This window comes from Rhodotorula paludigena, assembly GCF_050403205.1.
Source record: "Rhodotorula paludigena JCM10292 DNA, Rt_paludigena_JCM10292v1_ctg10, whole genome shotgun sequence".
NCBI lineage: Eukaryota > Fungi > Basidiomycota > Microbotryomycetes > Sporidiobolales > Sporidiobolaceae > Rhodotorula > Rhodotorula paludigena.
Genome location: NW_027481448.1, coordinates 1 through 19,972, shown reverse-complemented (window position 1 = coordinate 19,972; position 19,972 = coordinate 1). Strand labels below are relative to the sequence as shown.

Below are 19,972 nucleotides of genomic sequence, written 5' to 3'. Positions count from 1 at the left end.
TACTATGCCTTCTATACGTGCTCTCGTCGCTGCTCGCCCCTGCGGCCACCGGTCCATTCGCCAACGTCGAAGAGTGCTGAATGCAATGGAGGGCGCCCTTGCCTAGCATCGAAGGCTCAGTGCAGTGGTGCACTGTACAGTGGAACCTGTCAACCTGCCGAAAGATACCCTTGCGAGCCGCGAGGGCGCATACGTTGGTCGAGCACCGCCCCGCGAGCAGCTCGGACGGCTCGCACCTCGACGTCTCGCAGGCATGGCAGTCAAGTCGCTGCCGAGCAAGGGCAAGAAGCCCGCAGCATCCACGTCGAAGCTACCTGCGGCCGACTCGCCGCTCACACGCATTTCCAAGCTCGCCGCCCTCCTCCCGCCTGCTGCCCCCGCCTCCGCCTCGCTCAACCCGCTCGCCGACCTCGTGCAGCTGTACGAGTCGCGCGCTCTGCAGCTTGCAGCCGATGTCACGCCGAAGGAGCGCGAGGCGAACCGTCAGGAGGTGCACACGGCCCTGCACGCGCTCAAGGCCATCTTCGAGGCTCTGATCAAGCAGGGCCGCCTCCACGGCATCCTCAAGAGCGCAAAGCGAGTGCGCGTCGACACGGCCGAGGGTCGGAAAGAGCAGGCCAAGGAGGATGCGAGCGTGCAGAAGGTTAAGGCGTGGCTGAAGGAGCGATGGGACGACTACCTCGCCCAGACGGCTCGCGTGGTGGGCGGGCACTGGGACGGGAGCGTCCGGGTGCGTTCTCATTACTCTCTTTGTACTGTTGACGGAGCTGACCCATCACTTACCCGCAGCTCTCCGCGCTGAACGCCTTGATGTCGCTCGTCCGCACCGAATCCCTCTTCCTCACCTCGCTGCACTCGGAGCGGCAAGCCAAGTTCGCGCATGGTACGTTCGCCAACGTCGTGCGGTCGCTGCTCTTGCCGCCGAGCGAAGATGGCACCCTGCCTCCGGATGTCGCCGAGGAGTGGTTGAAGTGGTGGGATCGCTGCGACGATGTTCGATACTGGTTACTGCGGGAGACAGCGTGCGTCTCTTCTGCTCAACCGTGTCAATCGCTCGATGTGCTGAGACCGTGTCGTCAACAGCTCGCTCCTCTCCACCTACTCTCGGTCCGCCGCCTCTCCCGCTCCGCCGCCTCTTCCCGCCCAGCTCATCCCCAACGCCATTTCCATTCTCGAGTCCCTCTCGACTATGCCGACTGCCTCGTCCGAACTCAACGAGTGGTTCTGCGCGACTCCGACGATCAAGGCAGCACCTGCCGCGTCGTCGAAGAAGCGCAAGGCAGAGGACGAGCGCCCTGACGGCTCGACTGGCATCTTTGACTCGTCCTCCGAATCCGAATCGGAACCCGAGACAATCAAGCAGCTCAACTCGCAGCAGCGCAAGAAGAATCTGCCCGCGCTGCTTTCGCTCGTCGCCCACCGCCGCGCCTTCCAGGACTGCTGGCTCGCCATCCTGGCACTGCCGATCAAGGAGGAGGACAGCAAGCGAGTCCTCATCATGTTGCACAGGCAGGTCCTGCCGCACATGACCGAACCGCGGCGCCTGATGGACTGGCTCGTCGACTGCTCGGACGTCGGCGGGACCGTCGGCATTCTCGCATTGAACGGTCTCTTTACGCTCATGCAGAAGCACGGCCTGTGAGTCTCGTGCCTCAGTCCCGCAAGCTCCCGAAGGCTGACATGGCGCAATGATCAGCGAGTTCCCCGACTTCTACCAGAAGCTGTACTCGCTTCTCGACCGCAACGTCCTGCATGTGCGGTACCGCCCCCGATTTTTCCGCCTCCTCGACATCTTCATGTCGTCCTCGCATCTGCCCGCGACGCTCGTGGCGTCCTTCATCAAGCGCCTCGCGCGCCTCTCGCTCGCCGCCAGTCCCGCCGCCATCGTCACCGTCGTGCCCTTCATCTACAACCTCCTCAAGCGGCATCCGAGTTGCATGCCGCTCATTCACCGTGTCAGCGAGGGGCAGGACGAGTATGACTGGTCCAAGGGTGCGTCTCGCGGTGTCTCGCCTTCAAACGTGCGCCCATGCTGACCAGAGCCGTCGGCAGATCCCTTCAACGCCGACGAGCCTTCGCCGACCGAGACGGGCGCGCTCGACTCGTCGCTGTGGGAGATTGCGGCGTTGCAGCAGCACTACCTCGCGAGCGTGTCGGGCCTCGCAAAGGTGTTTAGCGAGGTCATGAACAAGCAGAGCTACACGATGGAGGACTTCCTCGACCACTCCTACGCGACAGTGAGTCTGCGTCTTGTCAGCGCACTATTGTCAGGAGGAGCAAGGCACTGACCCGGGTATGCGCTTGACTCCAGCTCATCGAGACGGAGCTTGCTCGCAAGATTGTCAACCGCGCGCCAGCACTCGCGCCCGTCCCGCAGCGCCAGCCGATCGGCGACTCGTTCTTCCCTGACCCGTCGACGGGCGGACGCGCGGTCGCAGCAGAGGTCAAGAAGGTCAAGGCGGTGGTTGCGGACGGCGAGGACGCGGCGGAGGACGAGGAGGACGAGCCGGTCGACCTCGGCCCCGTTGATGTCGTGTCGCGGTTGTGGAGCTTCTAGATGCATTGCTGTTGCCCTCTTCGCGCAGCACCAGCTCCTCCGGTTCAATACCTCGAGAGAAGCGTCTATTCCAACGAACGGGTACCTGTACAGCCCAAGTCTAGTGTCCGTGTCCTACAAGTCGGCTCAGCAGCCCAGGCAGCACCATGCCAAACAAGATGAGGCCGAGCCTCGTGCGCTCGCCGAGGCGTTCCTCGCTGCTCAGCGCGCCGGGCTCGTCCTCCCCGCGCTCGTTCTTCTTCTCCTGCTCGCGCACGGCATGCGTCGCGACAAAGAGGAACGTCCCGCCGCTGAAGACGAGCGCGAGGCCGGTCCACCACCCGGTCGTCGAGCCGTCGCCGCCTTGCGCGCCGACGAGCGACAGGAGCGCGTAGGTCACGAGCGCGCCGAGCGGCGCCGCGAGCGAGAAGGCGAGGAGCGCGCGGCGCGTGAAGGCGGGAGACGTCGCGGGGGAAGACGAGAGGAGCGACGAGAGCGCAAACGCGGTCGGCGCCTTGTGCAGCATGATGGCGAGGAAGATGATGAGCTGCAGTGAGCCGCCGTGCGAGGCGCCCTCGTGGTCGTGCTCAACCCCTGCTGCTGCTGCGGTTGCGGCGCGGCGGACGAGCGCGCGTGTGGAGTGCACGGCGGCGGACGTGAGCGGGAGGGACGACGCGCCGAGCGAGATGCCGTCCGCAAGCGAGTGCGTAAGGAGGCCGATCACGGTCGACACAGACGAGACGTCGGCAGTGATGAGGTGCGGGTCGTCTGCGGGTGTGGACGCCCCACTGCGGTATGGCGAACGGCTCGCCGCGCTGGCGCCGCCGTCCTCCTGCCACCGCAAAGTCTGGTCGTCTCCGGCGCGCCCCGTATACTCGCTCGAGTCGCGCCCTGCGCCGTTCGAGAGGGGCTCGATCTCGGCGAGGTGCGAGGGCTGGCGGAAGGCGGGCTGAGGGCGGTGGTGATGATGGTGATGCCCATGCGAATGCGAGTGCGAGTGGCCGCGCGGATCGGGGTACTCGTCGTGGCCGTGCAGCGCGTCGATGAGGTACCTGTCGGCGGCGTACTCGAGGTCAGCTCGAGCGCCTGAGCGAGAGAAGGTACCCCACCGGTGAACAGACGGACATGAGGACGAAGCCTGCGAGCAAGGCGGCGCCGATCCAGCCAGCGTTTGCCTCGTGGCCGTGGCCGTCGCCGTCGTCGTCGGGTACCGTGTTTTCGAAGACGGCTGCGACGCCTTCTGGGACGATGATGGAGAGGGCGGCGCCGACGAGGATGCCAACCGAGATGGTCTCTGTTACGCGGACCTTATAGGGGCTGAGGCGGACGTAGAGGGGCGCGAATCCTGCGAGCAAGGTGGCGACGAGCATTGCGCTCGCGAGGACGACGAGGCGAGCGAACGCCATCGGGACGAGGCGATGAGGTGGGGAGGCGAGGCGAGGCGGGCACGGGCGGGCGGAGAGCGTCAAGGGTGGGCACTTGCCCGCGGGTCTATGCACTGTCTCGCACACCAGCTAGCCCTCTGCTCGGCTGAGCGTGTGTGGTCGGAGAGAGGCGAAGGCGACGAGGCGATGCAGCTCGCGGACGACTCTTGGGCTCTCGCGCCTCGCCCTCGGGCCGCTGCGCTCCCGAGACCCGCACACGATGGCAGACGAGCTCGGCGCGCTCCTCGACGCCCTCCAGAGCGCCATCGTCCCGCCCACCGCTGCTGCCGCCGCCCTCCCCTCCGCCGCCGACCTCGCCTTCGAGCGCACCCTCTCGCGCAAGCTCGCCCGCTCCCTCGACGCAGAGGCCCACCGCGTCCTCCAGCTCGCAACCTCGGTCCTCCACTGGGCTGCCCCGCCCGCACCGCCCAAGGGTGCACTTTCCACCCCCCAGGCTGAGCTCGACCCGGACCTCCTCCGCGACGGCGCCTACTCGGACGTGACCGAGCGCATCGAGCGTCTCCTCGAGCTCGCAGACGACAATGTCGAGCGCCACCTCGGCGTCGGCAAGGCGCGCGCCGCAGGGGTTGGCGCCGTCGGGGCCAAGTCGGCCAGCGAGATGGACGAGCGCGAGCGTGCCCGCGCAAAGGCTGGCCGCCTCCCCGCCCGTCTCCTCCACGACGCAGCCATCGACAAGCCCCAGCGGCGCTTCACTCAGCGCACGCGCGTCGCTGCGCCCGACGTCGACGACGCTTCCGCGACCGGCGACGGCGCCGTCCCGCTCTGGAAGCCCGTCCTGCGCCGCAAGGTCAACGCGCTGAGCGACGACGCAGCCTGGCTTGAGACGGAGCTGTACGAGCCGACGAGCAGCTACACCTCGCCGACGGCGACCTCGCCGCCGGCCTACACGCGTTACGTCCACCCGTACGCCGCAGAACTCGCCGCCCTGTCCCCGCCTGCGCACTTCTCGTCGAAGCCAAGCAAACCGGCACCGCACCCTGCCGGCAGCTTCGACTCGACACCCTTTGAATGGGTTGGAGACGCCGCAGCGCTCGAGCGCATGATCGGCGAGATCCGACAGGTCGGCGCAGCGGGTCAGAAGGACCTCGCGATCGATCTAGAGCACCACGACTTCCGTAGCTGGAGCGGCATCACGTGCTTAATCCAGGTGCGGGCGTTTGCCGCGGTAGGCGTGAATTCTCCGCTGACAAACCCGCCTACTCGCAGCTGAGTACGCGCACGAAGGACTACGTGATTGACGCTCTCGAGCCGAGTGTTCGCGATGGTCTGGACCAGCTCAACGAGTTCTTCACAAACCCAGAGTGGATCAAGGTACGTCGTGTATCGCGCGCGCCGCTGGCTCTTGCTGACTCCTTCTCCCGCTTCATCCAGGTTTTACACGGTGCCAGCTCGGATATTGTCTGGCTGCAGCGCGACTTTGGTCTGTACATTGTCGGACTCTTTGACACGTACCACGCCACCAAGGTCCTCGGTGCGTCTCCTCCCGTTGCCCTTCATCTACCCTGCGCGCTCATGTCATTCCCTCATTACAGGTCATTCGCAACATAGCCTCGCATCGCTCCTCAACATTTACACTGACTTCGAGCCCGACAAGCGGTACCAGTTGGCCGACTGGCGCATTCGGTGCGCTCCCTTCGCGCTTCGCGCTTTCTGGCATCCTGCTTACGCTCGCTCTCCCAGACCGCTGCCCAAGGAGATGCTGCATTACGCGCGCTCCGACACGCACTACCTCCTCTCCATCTACGACCACCTCCGCATCGCCCTGCACGAAAAGGCCGCTTCCTCCCCTTCCGACTCGCCAGCCCCGCTCGAAGACGTCTTCCAACGCTCTCGCGGCGTCTCGGCCATCACCTTCTCGCTCGCGCCGTACGACCACGAGACGGGCCACTTCGACACGGGCTACCTCGTCCCGCTCGCCAAGCACGGCCAGCTCAAGGCCTACTCGACCGCGCTCGCCGTCCCGACGCTGCCGATCAAGACGGGATGGGGTCCAGGCGAACTCAAGTTCGAGCTCCTGCGCGCCGTCTGGCGCTGGCGCGAGCGCACCGCCCGCGACGAGGACGAGAGCGCCCGCTTCGTCCTCGGCGTGCAGGGCGCGCTCCAGCTCGTTGAAGCGGCCGCTGCCGGGCGCATCAAGGATGCACGCGACGTCATGCAGGTGCTGGGCGCCGCGCGCGGCGGCGTGAGCGAGGTCGTCCGGCGCAAGAAGGACGAGCTCGCGGCGCTTGTCGAGGAGACGCGTCTGGCAGTCTTGGGCACGTCGGCGGGTGGCGTGGACGATGTCGAGATGGTCGATACGGCCGCGGCGGGCGTAACGGGCTTCCAGCTCGGCTTGCCCGCCGAGGAGCCTGTCGTGCGCCCCACAGCGGGTCTCTGGGACGCCGTTCCGTCGCCGCCCATCGCCTCGACTTCGGCTGTCCCCATCGTACCTGTTGCGCCGTCGTCCGCCTTTTACGGGTCGACGTTTGCCACGGCCCCGACCTCGAGCAGTATCGTCGCAGGGTCGAGCTCGTTCTTCGGCGCTGCGTCGAGCTCGGGCGGTAAGAAGGGCAAGGGCAAGGCGCAGGACCAGAGCACTGGACGCCACGAGGTGCAAGCTCAAGCAGTGAAGCGCGTGCACGACTCGCTCGTGCTCGGCGGCGGTCTTGGGCAGGTCCGTTGCATCACGCTTTTCGTGCCCTGCCGCAGTGACTAACATCATGCTCGCATGGCAGACTCTTCAGCCCAAGCTCGTGCCCGCAGCATCCGTCGACACCGACGTTGTCCTCGCCGATGCGCATGTCGACGCGGCTACTGCGCCCGGCGAGGCTGCCGACGCCGCTGTGCCGACTGCACTTTCGGCCGACCACACCTATGTCCCTCTCTCGGCTCGCGTCCCCAAGCCCGAGTCGTCTTCGACCCTGTCATCGTCGACCAAGCACGTCGCCCCGACCCCGAAGGACTCGGACGTGATTGTCGTGTCGAGCCTCAAGGACAAGCCGAAGAAGCGGCGGCGGCAGCAGAGCGAGGCCGCGCCAGCGCAGGCCGCAGGCGACGACGTCGATGATGCGCTGCCGGGACTGTCGTCGGCCGCAAGTGGGTCCGCCACGCCCAAGTCGCCGCCCGCGCAGCCGCCCAAGGCCAAGAAGCAGAAGAAGGCTTCTGCCGGCGCGCGGGAGCGCCCCGCGCCCGGTTCGGTCGCGCCGCACGACTACTCTGCGCAGCGGTCGATCCTCGACGCCGAGCCCGTCGGCCGCGTCGGCGCCGAGCGGCGCGAGCAGGACAAGAAGGCGCGCAAGAAGGAGGCGCGCGCCGAGAAACTCGCGCAGGGCGCAAAGAAGGGCTTCCAGCTCGACACGAGCGAGTTTGGACGCGCGCCGCGGGTCAACAACGCGCCGAAGAAGGCCAACGTGAGCAAGACGTTCGGCAAGGGGTCGTAGCCGCCCCTTTCACTGCACAGCTTCCTCGTCGATGCACAACGCACTGCTGGCCGACTTCTCGTTTGCGATCCAGAGCGTGCACACAGCTCAGCGCTGTCCTCCAAACCGTTGCACCGCCCCACGCCCGTTCAGGATCCAGAGAAGCGCAGAGTTGATAAGAACACGGTTTGATTTTTGGGAAAGACGAGTCTACAGGCCGAGAGAGCGACAACCGAGCTCGAAAGCACCTCTACTTCGCCCTCGAGGTCCATGGGCACCGGGCAGACGCTCATTTGCGAACGACCATGCTCTCGCGAGCCGGGCCGGTGCCGATGTAGCGGATGGGCACGCCGAGGAACTTCTCGATGTACTCGACGTACTCCTGGCAGGCCTTGGGCAGGTCGCTCCACTGAGTCTTGTCCTGGATCGACTGCTTCCACCCGGGAAGCTCGACGTACTGGACCTCGACGCGCGCGAGCGTGTCGAGGTCGGCGGGGAAGAGAGCGTCGAGGGGCTTGCCATCGAGGTGGTACGCGACAGCGACCTGAATCGTGTCGAGGTCATCGAGAACGTCGAGCTTGGTGAGATTGAGCGAAGTGTAGCCGTTGATGAGCGTCGAGTACTTCATGACGACGAGGTCGAGCCAGCCGCAGCGGCGACGGCGGCCGGTCGTCACACCAAACTCGGCGCCCACCTCCTGGAGGTGCTCGCCGACCTTGTTGAGCTGCTCCGTCGGGAAAGGGCCCGAGCCGACGCGAGTCGTGTAGGCCTTGATAACACCGATGGTCTCGCCAATCGCGCGCGGGGGAAGACCAAGGCCGGTGGACACGCCGCCGATACCCGTCGCCGAGCTCGTGACGAACGGGTACGTGCCGAAGTCGAGATCGAGCATGAGCGCATTCGCGCCCTCTACGAGAATGCGCTTGTTCGCCGCAAGCGCGTTGTGGATGAACGAGATGCCGTCGACGACGAATGGCTTGAGGCGCTTGGCAAGCTCTTTGTAGCGCACGATCTCGCCCTCTGTGTCGTACCTACGTGCGATTTTACGGGAAAATCAGCCCTACGCAGGCGAGGAGGAGCGATCGTCGAAACGCACTCGAAGTTACCGTAGCGCTTGAACCTGCCCTCGACGAGCTTGCGGAACTTGGCAGCGAACGCCTCCTCGTCGAAAAGATGGTGCACGCGCAGACCGGAGCGACTCGCCTTGGAGGAGTAAGCGGGGCCGATGCCCTTCTTAGTCGTGCCGATACTCGATCCGCCGAGCTCTACCTCCTTGAGGCCATCGACAACCTGGTGGAAGTCGAAGACGAGGTGCGCGCGGTCCGAGATGAACAGGCGTCCGTCGCAGTTGAGGCCTGCGCGCGTAATGCCGGGTTGAGTGGGACAGCCTAAGAGATGCAGTCAGGCGGGCACCACGGACCTTTCGACGTGAGAGCCTCGAGCTCCTGGAAGAAGGACGGGACGTGTACGACCACGCCGTTGCCGATGAAGGCGGTGCACTCAGGGTTGACGAGACCTGGAGAAGCGATGCCGCCGAGGTCAGCATCGTGAGTCGCGCCCAGACGGTCCAAGCTTGTGCGCCGGCACTGTGTCACACTGAACGCACCACTGGGCAGGAGATGAAAGTCAAACTTGGTCTTCACGCCCTTGACCGTGGCGACGATGGTGTGGCCGGCGTTGTTGCCGCCCGCGCAGCGAGCGCAGACGTCGGCCTCAGCGGCGAGGATGTCGACAAGCTTTCCCTTGCCTGTAGGTACACGAAGGAGGCACAAGTCAGCCTATCATGACCAGGTGGATCGCACTCCGAGTGCTTCGTGAAGCGGCATGTCACGGCCTTCCCCCGCGGGCCACTGCGGTTGCACAGGCTTGTACTTGTTCCGAGTTATCGGAAACGCATAGCCTTGGCCTGCTCTAGCGTGTGGTCGCCAGGCTCCAATACGCCGCCAAGCACAGCAATCGAGCGGCGAGCCTGAACGCACCTTCCTGTCGAGCGGAGACGGGGGAGCGGTCAGCTCACATATCCTACGCCAGCGAGCACGGAGAGCCCACGTACATCTCCCCACTGAGCGCCCAACACCACCTGAACTTGGTTTGCCATCTAAGAGCGAGCAGGCGGTGAAGGAAGCGACAAGCGAGGCAAGCCGGGTGGAAAGGATCAAGGTGGCAAAGTCAGCACACTGTCGATGACGAGCAGACCAGGCGCACGTCCGAACTCAACGTCGTCGTCGAGCAACACCTGCGAGGCGAGAAACCCCGGACGGTGCCCTTGCCGCTCGACGAGGAGCGGCACGCTGCATCCGAGCAGCGAGGAGAGGATTGGGCTCACAAATGGCGATGCTCTGCGACCTGCGCGAACGTCTATCGACGAGAGCGAGGCTAGCGGATAGCGCAAGAGAGGAATTGCGTTTGGCGATGCAGGCCAGAGTCAAGCCTTCACGCTCCTCAGCCGCACCTGCGGTCCGGCCGGGAGCCCCTGTGCGCTTGTGTATCCCTCTGACACAGCTGCAACAGACAACAAAGACTCGCGCAAGTCTCTGAGCGGGACCTTGGCGGGACCGACAGGGGGGCGCGAGGTTGCAGCTTCAGTCTGTCCTTCACAAGAAGCTTGCGCTTTCACGAAGAGCCGCTTGTGAATGTATCGTACACGGCTCTTTGGCGCAGACGACGCGGAAGGCGACGAAATCATGTCGCAAGGTCCCCTTCGTCTCCGAGTCGCGCGAGAGCGCGCCTCTGTCGCCTTGCTGCGCGACCCTGGCCTGCAGTGGCTGCGTCATGGAGTGGAGCTGGGACGGCTCTATCATCAGCCTCAGCTCTGTCCCGTCGCACGATACGCTGGCGGCAAGCTCCACCTCGGACGGACCCCGCCACATCGCCGGGAACGAGCGAACCACCTCGTCATTGGCAGTCACGGAGCCAGCGCTGGACGGCGTAGAAGCATCCGCTCTCTCCGTCCCTGCACTGCCCGCCCCGCCGCAGCGCGCGCACCTCTCGCCGCACGAACACCACCCCCACCTCCACCATCCGATGATCGCTGCGAACGCGAGCGCCCAGTCGTCGAGCGTTCATCACGCACCTGGGGCGCATCCACTCGCTTCGCTCCTTTTGGGCGAGCACCCGTACTCTCCTCCGGCGTCTCCTACCGCCTCTCTATCGTCCTTCCAGGGATCGCGCACTCGCCTACCTTCCGGTGCATCAGCGCCGTGCGACGACCCGCGCACACGCGTCGAGCCACGGCGCAGTCGACCGCATAGTCGCGATGGCAGCATCAGCAGTGCCATGAGCACCAACGGTAGCGCGCACGAGACGGGCGGCAGCAGCGAAGATGACCAGCACTCGTCGAGTGGCTTCGTCATGCCCAGTCTGCACGCCGGTGGGCAGCCCTCTGATGAGGGAAGAGTGGCTCGCGGCGACGTTTTTTCTCCGGCCGTCTCGCACTCCGCCCGGGCCAGCCTGCTTGTCGTTGGCAGGTCGTCTGAGGAGCGTCGCGTTCTTGCAACCCTCCTCGCACGCGATGACGACGCGCGGTGCGGTTCGAGCAGCGCAACCGACATGTCCTATTCTTTCCTTTCAACTGGTGCGCCCGCCGTCGAGCGTAACCCTTCGGCGCAAGGCTTGTTCCGTGAGATTGCCGGTCACTCGACGGTGGCCTTGCACGAGCTGGCGGACGACTCAACGCCTTTCGATGCGCTCGCCGCGGCACTCGTCTACCCGCTGGAGCGTTTGGAAGCCAAGATGAACCGCGCCTATCCCGCGACGACCGGGCTGGACAGCCTCGTCCAAGGGGCAGGCTGCGGCGAGTTTGAAGCGTGTTTCTTCCTCTTCTCCTCCCGTGCGTCTGTTGTCATTCATTTAATCGGAGTTCGCACTGACCGGACGATCCATAGCACCCCTGCCGAGCGAGATCGCCATCGCGCGGCCTCTCTCGCACATACTGCCAATCTTTCCTATCCTTCTCCTCCCTCCGTCGCCGACGGGCAAGCCGCAACGAACCGAAGCCCTCTCACATGCCGTCCAGGTTCAGCTCGACAACGCTGGTGTGCGGTGGCAGCGCGCTGTCGATGTCGGATCGTCCACCTCATCTGCGCCGCTTTACATGCTTCCGCACGACCTCTTCACCGAGAACGCTTCGCAAGCCGTTTCAGTTGCTTCGACTCAGTATTCGACACCAACTTCCGAGCAGGCTCCGCCTTCTCTGACCTCATCGCAAGAACTGGCCGCACCGCCGTCGAGTTCATTGACATCTCCTGGCACGTCCGCAAGTGGGATCGCTTCGCGAGGACGTGGCGTCGAAGCGCGCTCGCTCTCAGCGTCAACCCGCGCCTCCTCGCGCTCGTCCTCGCCAGGAGGACGGTCCCACACACGCCACCGCCGACACCCGTCCACTTCTTCCTTCTCAAGTTTTACTTCAACTTCCCTCGCCGACCTGTACCGTCTGCAGTATCTCGTGCGCTCGTCCGATACGCCGCGCCTCCTGCGAGCGGTACGAGCGCGCACCTTCCTCGAGTGGCGCGAGGTGGAGATCGCGGCACGCGGTCCGGGCGGCCCCGTCGATCCGCGCCTTTTCGGCGAGGACGTGCTCATCGACAATGCCGAGCGTGCGCTCCTCGACTTTTCCAAGCGAGTTGCAGAACGCCGCCGCTCGGTTGCCGGGTCGGCGGCAGATACCACGGATGAAGACGTGCTCGCGTCGGAGGACGAGGACCAAACGGATGTGGTCGGTTCGTTTGCCACCGACCCGGTGACACCACGCTGCATACAGCGACCGCTTGCGCCCGTCACTTCGGCAGACGACAGCTACTTCCCGCGCCAGACTTCGCGCAGCAGCTCGCCGAGCCGCTCCCGGTCGTCGGCTCTGTCCTCGTCGTCGGCCTCGTCAGTCTCGTCGGCCGCAGAGTACCCGCACACGCCGATGTCGGCATCGTCCGTACTCGTGCTTCCGTCAAGGGACCCTTTCCACCTCCCCGGCCTCCTTCACCTCGTCGGGCTCAACTTTCGCCTTGCGGTCTTTGCGCCGCAGCTCACGACCCCTCGTCCCGCGTGGCAACACGCAGCCCCGCCCGCCCCGCCGAAGGAAGGAGCGCGATCGACCATCTTGAGCGAAATGGGTGGATGGGCCTGGTGGCGCGCAGCGGCTGTCGTTGGTCTCGTCTTCGTGGCGGGGCTTGCCACAGGTGCAGCTGCAGGCAAGCGTATCCCGTGGTGGCCGGAGTGTGCCTCGGTGTTCAGGACGTGATCTCTTCTCTTCTTGTTGTGTCTGCTCTGTGATTGTTGCCTCCTAGCCGCGTTTTCACCCTTGTTGTCTCCTCGCTGTCCTGAGTCTACCTCTGCAATGACTGTTCAGTCAATAGCTGCCATTATGACGCCACACAGACATCACATGGCCTCGGATCTGAACTGTCCGAGAAAACGAAGAGGCTGCACTGCAAGAGAGAGTCATGTAGCTTTAGCATGCGGCCGTCCGCATTCACGGCACGTACCTCTGTTGCTTGTAGCTGTGGCACGTCAGGATATAACGCTGATGCAGTGCTCAGGGTGTCGAAACGGCCGTCAGGGGACCTTGCGGCGCTGTCTTCAGGAGCAGCGGAAGGGGGTGACCTTCTCAAACCGGAGTCCTTGTCAAGCCCTTCGCCCGGAGTCACAGACAGTGAGCCGGCCTTACAAAGCCTTGTAAGAACTCCCGAGGTGCTTGTCAAGACAATCCGGGAGGAGCAAAAGCCAATTTTGCCAAGCCGTTCATATTGTTTTAACTTTCACGGGCTCGCATGTCCAGGCCTTTTGTCCGAGTGGTCTATGGAGCCAGATTCAAGTATATACTTCTGCGCATCAGCGTGGGCATCCTGGTAGCGCAAGCTGCGCGGGTTCGAATCCCGCAGAGGTCACCTATCTTTTGCCCGGCCGGCACCCGAGTCCAAGCAATGTACTGCATCTTGCGCGGTTCCTATTCAGCCCTCACACGGTGGGCGCCTTGATTGAGGCTGAACTTGCACACCTATGGACAACCGGGCGGGAGCTGGAGCTTTGACCGGCGTCGCCAGGCGCTGGTCAACCATCCCTCCTTTGCTCAAGTCCTTGATGCTGCAGCCTGGATCTGCCCTTGTGCGCGGCGGCAATAACGTGGAGGACCTGGTTGAAGCCAGTGATGAGCATGCGTTCATTCTCTGCGGCCGTTGCAAGCTGTCTGACACTTGGACTTGCAGTGCCTGCGGCATGCTGGACATGTGAGACAGGCTACATGCGCATTGTTGTTGCACCAGTTCTGACGCAATGCATTCAACAGCGGCAACCAAGCGGATGCTGGCCGCAAAGAACTGGAGCACCTCTGTTGGACCAGTCTGAGCGCATCCTCAGTCCAAACAGTGCGTTCTTTATGCCAACTCTTAGTACTGCATGCCGACGGTCCTAATCCACCCCTGGGGCTTGAACTGCCTTGATCTGAACCTTCACAACCATCACAGAAAGGGTCCAAGAACTCACAGACTTTGTGAAACCCAATCCCGACTTCCTCCAAGCCGATCAGTTGCCAAAGGTTGTCCAAGATGCCACGGACGCAGTCATCATCCTGCGGGACCTTGCATCGCGCCTGCAGACTCGCATCATGCCCAACATCTTCGTCTTCACCCACTATATCCCACCGCGTATCGCCGCCTGTCTTGTCCTCATGCCGCTGGAGCCGGTGGCAATGCCCCTTGCCCGCCCTGCGCGCAAAAAGGACGTTGCTGAGATCGCCCGCCTCATTGCCACATGCAAACACATCAAACCGGAGACGCCCAACATGGGCGTCTACTTTTTCTCCACAACTGCACGGCCTATCGACGGCCCGCTACCGGACGGCAAGGCCACGTGCACCCGCCAGGAGGCATCGATCGTTGTGACCAAGGGCGACTGCGACGGCTACATTGGCCAGGCCTCTGAGGGATGTGCGACGCTGGACGCGTTCCTCAAAGAGCAGGAGGCAACGTCAGAAGGCGACCAGCCTGCGTACAGGCAAGTTGCACAGCCAATTGTGGCCGGTGCGACGTCTCACACCGGCCTGGGCGCGCGCCAGTTTGGGCGCCACGGTCACCACGTGAGTATGCGTCGTGACTCCATACTGCAGTGTGTTGATCGTACTTGTCTTTCTAAACAGCGGCAGGGCTACCAGACTGCGATTTGGCTTGTGTCGGCAGGCTCCGACAAGGCCGTCATCGAGACGTCATACGTTGCGGCCTGCTCGTACGGCGTGCTGCAGTCGGGCGTTGCGCAGACGGCATCAGCGTTGCTTGGCACAGAACTGTACCGCCTGTACTGCAAGGGCATCCGGCAGGTGGCGCCGCTGGTGGTTCAGGATTCGTCTGACGAGGTGCAACCCATCGCTCTCGCGTTCATGGACAGAATGCCCGCGCTCCTCATCAACCTCGTTGAGGCGACGATGATTGGCGTTGCAAGGGGCTGCGAAACGTCCGAGCACTTCTCCGCATCGTATCCGACGAACCAGTTGTGGCGCATGTCGCCGCGGTTTACGATGCGCAACCGCAAGTGCGCGCTCGAGGACCACTCTGTTGGCTTCAGAGACAACGTCAAGCGCCAGCGCGAGCGCGGATGCAAAGGCGGACGGGCGACGGCTCTGAAGATCAAGAACGGCCTGATGCCCGCCGCCTTCTACGCGGGCCGCGAGAAGGGTGCGGCCCTTGTGAGCTTGACCCTGCTGTCCTGTCCCACATGGCCTGCTGACACTGGCCACCTGGTTTTGCTAGGGAGGCGCAGTGACGGCAGCCGTCAACCAGGCTGCCGTCTATTGCCAGCTGCTGTCGCCGGCTGGGTACCCGGTACGTTTGTATGTCAGTCGCTTGGGGGCCCTGAAGTAATGCGGCTCTCGACAGTCCTTCCTCCGCGTGAGCAGCACAAAGGCCCAGACGGACAAGTCCGACAAGGGCAGGGCGAGCGCCTCTTCGTCCTCCTCGGCGTCAAAGACCTATCCAGTCCTGGGCTTCTCTGCTCCCAAGATGGGCATTGTCAGCAACGTGCGCGTGAAGTTCTTGGCTGGTGCGGTCAAGTCGGGCGCCGCCATTTTCCGCAAGACGGGCTCGAAGGCTCAGGCACTCAAAGGCGTCTGCTTCCCCACGCCCGCAGAAGACAATGTTGCCAAGGCCAAGAAGGGCGCGACAGGTATCGCAGGCGGTTCTATCGGCGTCCGCGTGTCCGGTCAGCGCAAGTACATTGTCACGATTGCCTTCTTGCCACCAGACGACCAGCCGGAGCTGAAGGCTTTTAGCTACACCATCAACGAGGACGACAAGTATAAGGCCAAGACGTGCGGCGTGGTCAAGCAGTTGTTCGAGCACCTCCAGCGCATTGGCGCTCGCACCAAGATCTGGTTTGACGCCGCAGTCGGCAAAGATGACGATACAGCATCTACATCTTCTCCAAAGCCTGGTCCTGCACGTCCAACCCGGTCGCCACACTGGAGCCAATGCCGACCCGCACAACAAGCTTCCGCCGCAAATCCGCTGCATGCGCTTCAATGGTGTTCTCGCGAGTGCACCTGCAATCGCTGCAATCATCAACCAGATCCAGGCAGCCATTTCTGGCCCAATGGCATTTGTGTTGAGCGAGACTTCGGCTCGAGCAACTGCCTGTCGACAATTATTGACATGGTCGATTGACCTGACTCAGTCAACTCACTCAAGCTACATCAGACAAAACCAGGTGCTCAACCAGCGCTGCCTCTAGCCCTCGTTTGGCCAGGACGTCAGCTCTGCAGGCTCTGTTGCATTCTTAACCAACTCGCCCAGCGCATGCGTGACACTTGACAAGTGTGCAGGACTCACAACTAAGTACTCTGTGCGTTCATTGAGGCACCGGTCTGCCTGCTTTGCTGCGCATCACCAGCAAAGTAACACGTCATGGGCCCAAAATGCAGGCCTTCCAACAGGTTCCAGCCCCTGCAAGTGTCCTGTATCGTTTGTGACATCAGGGTTTGTGACTAAGGGCTCTAGTGTTGACTTGCAGCTTGTGAACAGATCCTGCAGGAAGCTACTACAGAAGTCTGACAGTTTGGGAGGACTGGCAAGGAGAAGAGGCAAACCAAACAAAGTGGTCTAAAGGCACACAAGGGACAACTCTGGCTCCAGCGTGAGAGACACTCAGCAAGCTTACAATCACATCAATGGGGTATACACACAACAGTCAACACAAAGACAGACTGGCAAGCACGAAATGCTGTCCCTCTGGACTCACTCTCCTGGGACAGCCAGTCACTGCCAATTATGAGTGGAACCGACTGCAAATTCAAGGGTCTTAGTGTGTTCTACCAGCAAGCCGGAACAAGGCACACCTGCTAGCATAGCTTGTGCTCTAACATGAATTGCCGCTGAAGGAGAAGCTGAGCAGCAACTGCAGCAGGACATGTTCCGGTCAGTATCAGCTGGCTTGCATCCAATAAATTGGTGCACACAAGCCCAAAGTACCACTACAGAGGTTGGGAACGGGACAAGCTGCAGGCAGGAAGTCAAGATGAGAAAGTCTGCTCAGGACTGGCTGCATCAACTCCAAGGGCAGCTGCCTGAGGTGCCTGCTGCACACTGCAAGATGATGCATTCAGAGCATGCTCAGCCTGGGCTCTGCTGGTTGCAACAAGTCAAGAGCTGGTCAGAAAGCACTGAATGAGTGCAGTCCTTTTGACCAAGTATGCCCCTGACAGTCATAGCAGTGGGATGCAAAGCAACTCAGTGAACACAGAGGTTGTCGGGCAATGCAAGCAGCAGTGTAGAGCAGAAACGCCGGTGCAAGCGGCAATCAGCAATCTGGGCACAGCTAGCTCATCTGGTGCAAGCAATGCCCAATACGCCAAGAGTCCTAGCTGGTTCACAAACTGCAGAGCACGCAAGCGTGTGCAGCAGAGCGGTGGTCTGAGCATTGAGCGATGTGGGGCAGGGATGTGCAAACAATCAAAGAGGCATCTGCAAAGGCTCAAGCACGAGTGGACACCCCATGGGTGGTCTTGGTGCCTGTGAAGCTCAGTCTACGCAGTACAGAGCCAAACAAGAGTGCAGCAAGGCGAACAGGAGACAGATCTTTGCAATGCAAACTGTAGGTCTGGGATAGAGGTGGGAGGCCTGCACAATGAGGCTGGGCCGGAGTTGGGCCTAGCGCGCACCCCAACTGTTTGGCGCTTGGGCAGGCCCAACCCCAAATTTGCCCGGGGGCGCATTCCGACACCTCAACCTGGCGCCACAGGGGTGATAGCCCTTGTGGCCGGCTTCCACAGCAAACGGCACCAGCCAATCTTCCTGCGCTCTTCAAGGAAGCTTTGTGCTCCCATTGGGCTTCCTTGAAGAGCGCAGGAAGCCCTTGCCACGTTTCCTGCAAGAAGCCAAAACAAGAGAGCTGTCTTTGCGCATTTTGCATCCTCTTGGTCGTGCTTTCTGCCTTGTCCTGCTGGCTTGTGCTCTTTCCATATAGAGGCCTGACTGCATTGTTTCTACGCTTGCTTCCGACATGCCCAAGTCTCTGGCCTGCTTGCAATGTTGTTAAAAGCCACCCCTCAACTGTCAACCTCCTTTCCCTCCCAAACCACACTCCTCAGTAGCTGCCCAGCGCTCCTCCAAGACACTCAATCCAGCTGTTTGCCATACTTGCAGCTGTACCTATCCCTTTCATGCACCACTTCTTGTCCATCTTGACCTCAGACAGTTGACGCCCTCCTCGCCTTTGCCTGTGTCAACCATCAATGACAACAACATTGTCTCTGTTGCTGCCACAACAGGTTTGCCTGCTTGTCCAAGGAAAAGGGCTGAGACGCACAAGATGACAGGCCATAACAAGAAGAATCTTGCTACACTCACATTGGTTGTCTGCTTGACCAAGGCTTGACGCTGACCTAACTTGCTTTCCTCTTTCTTGTTCTTGTTCTCGTCCCCGCACCTCCAATCTCCTGCTCCCTCACAGCACCTTGCAATGCCCTCAATGCAGGGCAAGCGTAGCACAAGCACAGCATCCTATGCGGAGCACTTCCACCCGCTTCACCTCTCTGCCAGTCCAGCACACACTGCCGCCGGTGTGCACCTTTCAACGCTAGCCTGCAAGCACTGTGCAACAACTATTCTGCATGCCCTGTCCTCAGGCTTGACAGACAAGCTCAATGTTGCTGCACCTCTGGCAGCCCCAGCCTTAAGGTTGCCCTCCGGTTGTCCACTCCCATTCCCTGTGCTGATGGTGCAGTGGTCTTTGCGTGCGAAGGCCGGCAGGGCATCATTTCCTGTGGACTAATTCCGCAGCTTTACCTTTTGGTCACAGGTTTGGTCTCTGCTGTCTCCTCTCTTCTGCCGCTAGCGCCCCTCCAGACTGAGGGGCCCTGTCCCCTCATTGCCCTCCCCTGTCTAGGCGGACCTTTGGATCTCCCTTGCGCTCCTTGTTTCTCTGCGCCTGGGAGCAGCAAGCTGATGGGTTACAAGCCCAATTGAACTTTTCACTGCCCACTGCACGCTCCCCCTTCCCCAAAGCGCGCTTGGCCAAGATGACGCCCTCATCTGCAGATGTCAAGGGTGCATTTGTGTCTGCCGCTGCAATCAATGTCCTGTCTTGTCCAACGCCACTGCCGTTCAACTCCCATCTCTGCAGAGCAGACAACTACACCATCTGGGCAGTCCAGATGTGTGCGCTTGATGGCGCGCCTGCACATTGCGTCATGACTGGCGTCACACCGCAATCTGTGGCTGACAGCAAGCGGGGTGCGCCCAGTGCCCCAAGAGTGGGACCAGCTGAACAAACTTACTGTTACTTCCGTCATTGTCTCCTGCACCTCTGCTGTCATCTATTGCTTGCTGCCCCTGGCACAGAGGGAAGAGATGCACAAGGATGCACAAGGGAGAAGGGGATATCCGCCAGACAGGGGAGGGCTGTCAGAGTAAATGAGGATTCAAGTCTTGAGGAGTGAAAGGAGCAAAAGAGAGGAGATAGCGGGGCTCAAACCCTTGGCCAAAAGGTGAAGCTGCAGCATTGTTCCACAGGAACTGATGCCCTGCTGGCCTTACTGCGCAGAGACCACTGCATCATCAGCACAGGCAATGTGAGTGGATAATTAGAGGGCAAGGCTGTGCGCCAGAGGTCCAGCAACGTCACCCACTATATATCCAAGCTGCTCCCTCGGCAACAGAGACAAGCACTGAGGTAGATTGCAGAGATGCCAAGCTAGATAGAGAGGCACAGCAGACGTGCTCCTTGGCCACAGAGACAATTGCTGAGGACAGGAGAGAGGCGCGAGCGCCGGGTGAGAACAAGCAGAGAGAGTGGCAAAAGGAGAGAGAGCAAAACAACCACGAGAGTCAGACTGGCAACCTAAAAGCCACTTGGCGGTGGCTTGGAAGTGCGTGCGCTGAGAGCAAATTTAGGTGTCACTGGCAACCGGTGATGCAACAACACTAAATTGCCAACTGCAAATGACGCGTACATGTACTGGGCAAAGTTGCAAGACTCAAGCTGGCCAACTGACGCGCAGAGCACGTCCTGCCTCCTCACTTGCTTTTGTTTGCTCTTGCTGCCCACCGCATTACTGGAGGCGTACAAGACCTTTGCAAAGGACTACAAGGCGCTCCTGATGACCATCAGGGGGGGGG

The 19,972-nt window shown here is 61.9% G+C and overlaps 5 protein-coding genes across 5 annotated transcripts; 3 read left to right on the top strand and 2 right to left on the bottom strand.

Annotated features, from left to right (window-relative positions):
* Positions 1-253: 253 nt before the first annotated feature.
* NOC4 (ribosome biosynthesis protein NOC4) lies at positions 254-2,557 on the top strand (the record flags this gene model as incomplete). Its single annotated transcript, XM_076647554.1, has 6 exons — positions 254-730; positions 790-1,022; positions 1,084-1,638; positions 1,697-1,992; positions 2,053-2,237; positions 2,312-2,557. 6 exons carry the CDS (start codon positions 254-256, stop codon positions 2,555-2,557), a joined length of 1,992 nt encoding a protein of 663 aa, XP_076506724.1.
* A 100-nt stretch (positions 2,558-2,657) lies between these two features.
* Positions 2,658-3,942, bottom strand: ATX2 (Mn(2+) transporter ATX2; the record flags this gene model as incomplete). The annotated part of the gene is made up of 2 exons (XM_076647553.1): positions 2,658-3,588; positions 3,662-3,942. 2 exons carry the CDS (start codon positions 3,940-3,942, stop codon positions 2,658-2,660), a joined length of 1,212 nt encoding a protein of 403 aa, XP_076506723.1.
* Positions 3,943-4,180: 238 nt separating this feature from the next.
* Positions 4,181-7,400, top strand: RRP6 (exosome nuclease subunit RRP6; the record flags this gene model as incomplete). Its single annotated transcript, XM_076647552.1, has 6 exons — positions 4,181-5,128; positions 5,188-5,292; positions 5,353-5,452; positions 5,514-5,604; positions 5,662-6,634; positions 6,696-7,400. The coding sequence occupies 6 exons, from the start codon at positions 4,181-4,183 to the stop codon at positions 7,398-7,400; spliced, it is 2,922 nt and encodes a 973-aa protein (XP_076506722.1).
* A 268-nt stretch (positions 7,401-7,668) lies between these two features.
* ADE12 (adenylosuccinate synthase) lies at positions 7,669-9,477 on the bottom strand (the record flags this gene model as incomplete). Its single annotated transcript, XM_076647551.1, has 5 exons — positions 7,669-8,410; positions 8,476-8,734; positions 8,800-8,895; positions 8,986-9,126; positions 9,429-9,477. The coding sequence occupies 5 exons, from the start codon at positions 9,475-9,477 to the stop codon at positions 7,669-7,671; spliced, it is 1,287 nt and encodes a 428-aa protein (XP_076506721.1).
* A 1,451-nt stretch (positions 9,478-10,928) lies between these two features.
* Positions 10,929-12,612, top strand: JCM10292_006752 (uncharacterized protein; the record flags this gene model as incomplete). The annotated part of the gene is made up of 2 exons (XM_076647550.1): positions 10,929-11,208; positions 11,264-12,612. 2 exons carry the CDS (start codon positions 10,929-10,931, stop codon positions 12,610-12,612), a joined length of 1,629 nt encoding a protein of 542 aa, XP_076506720.1.
* Between the last annotated feature and the right edge of the window lie 7,360 nt (positions 12,613-19,972).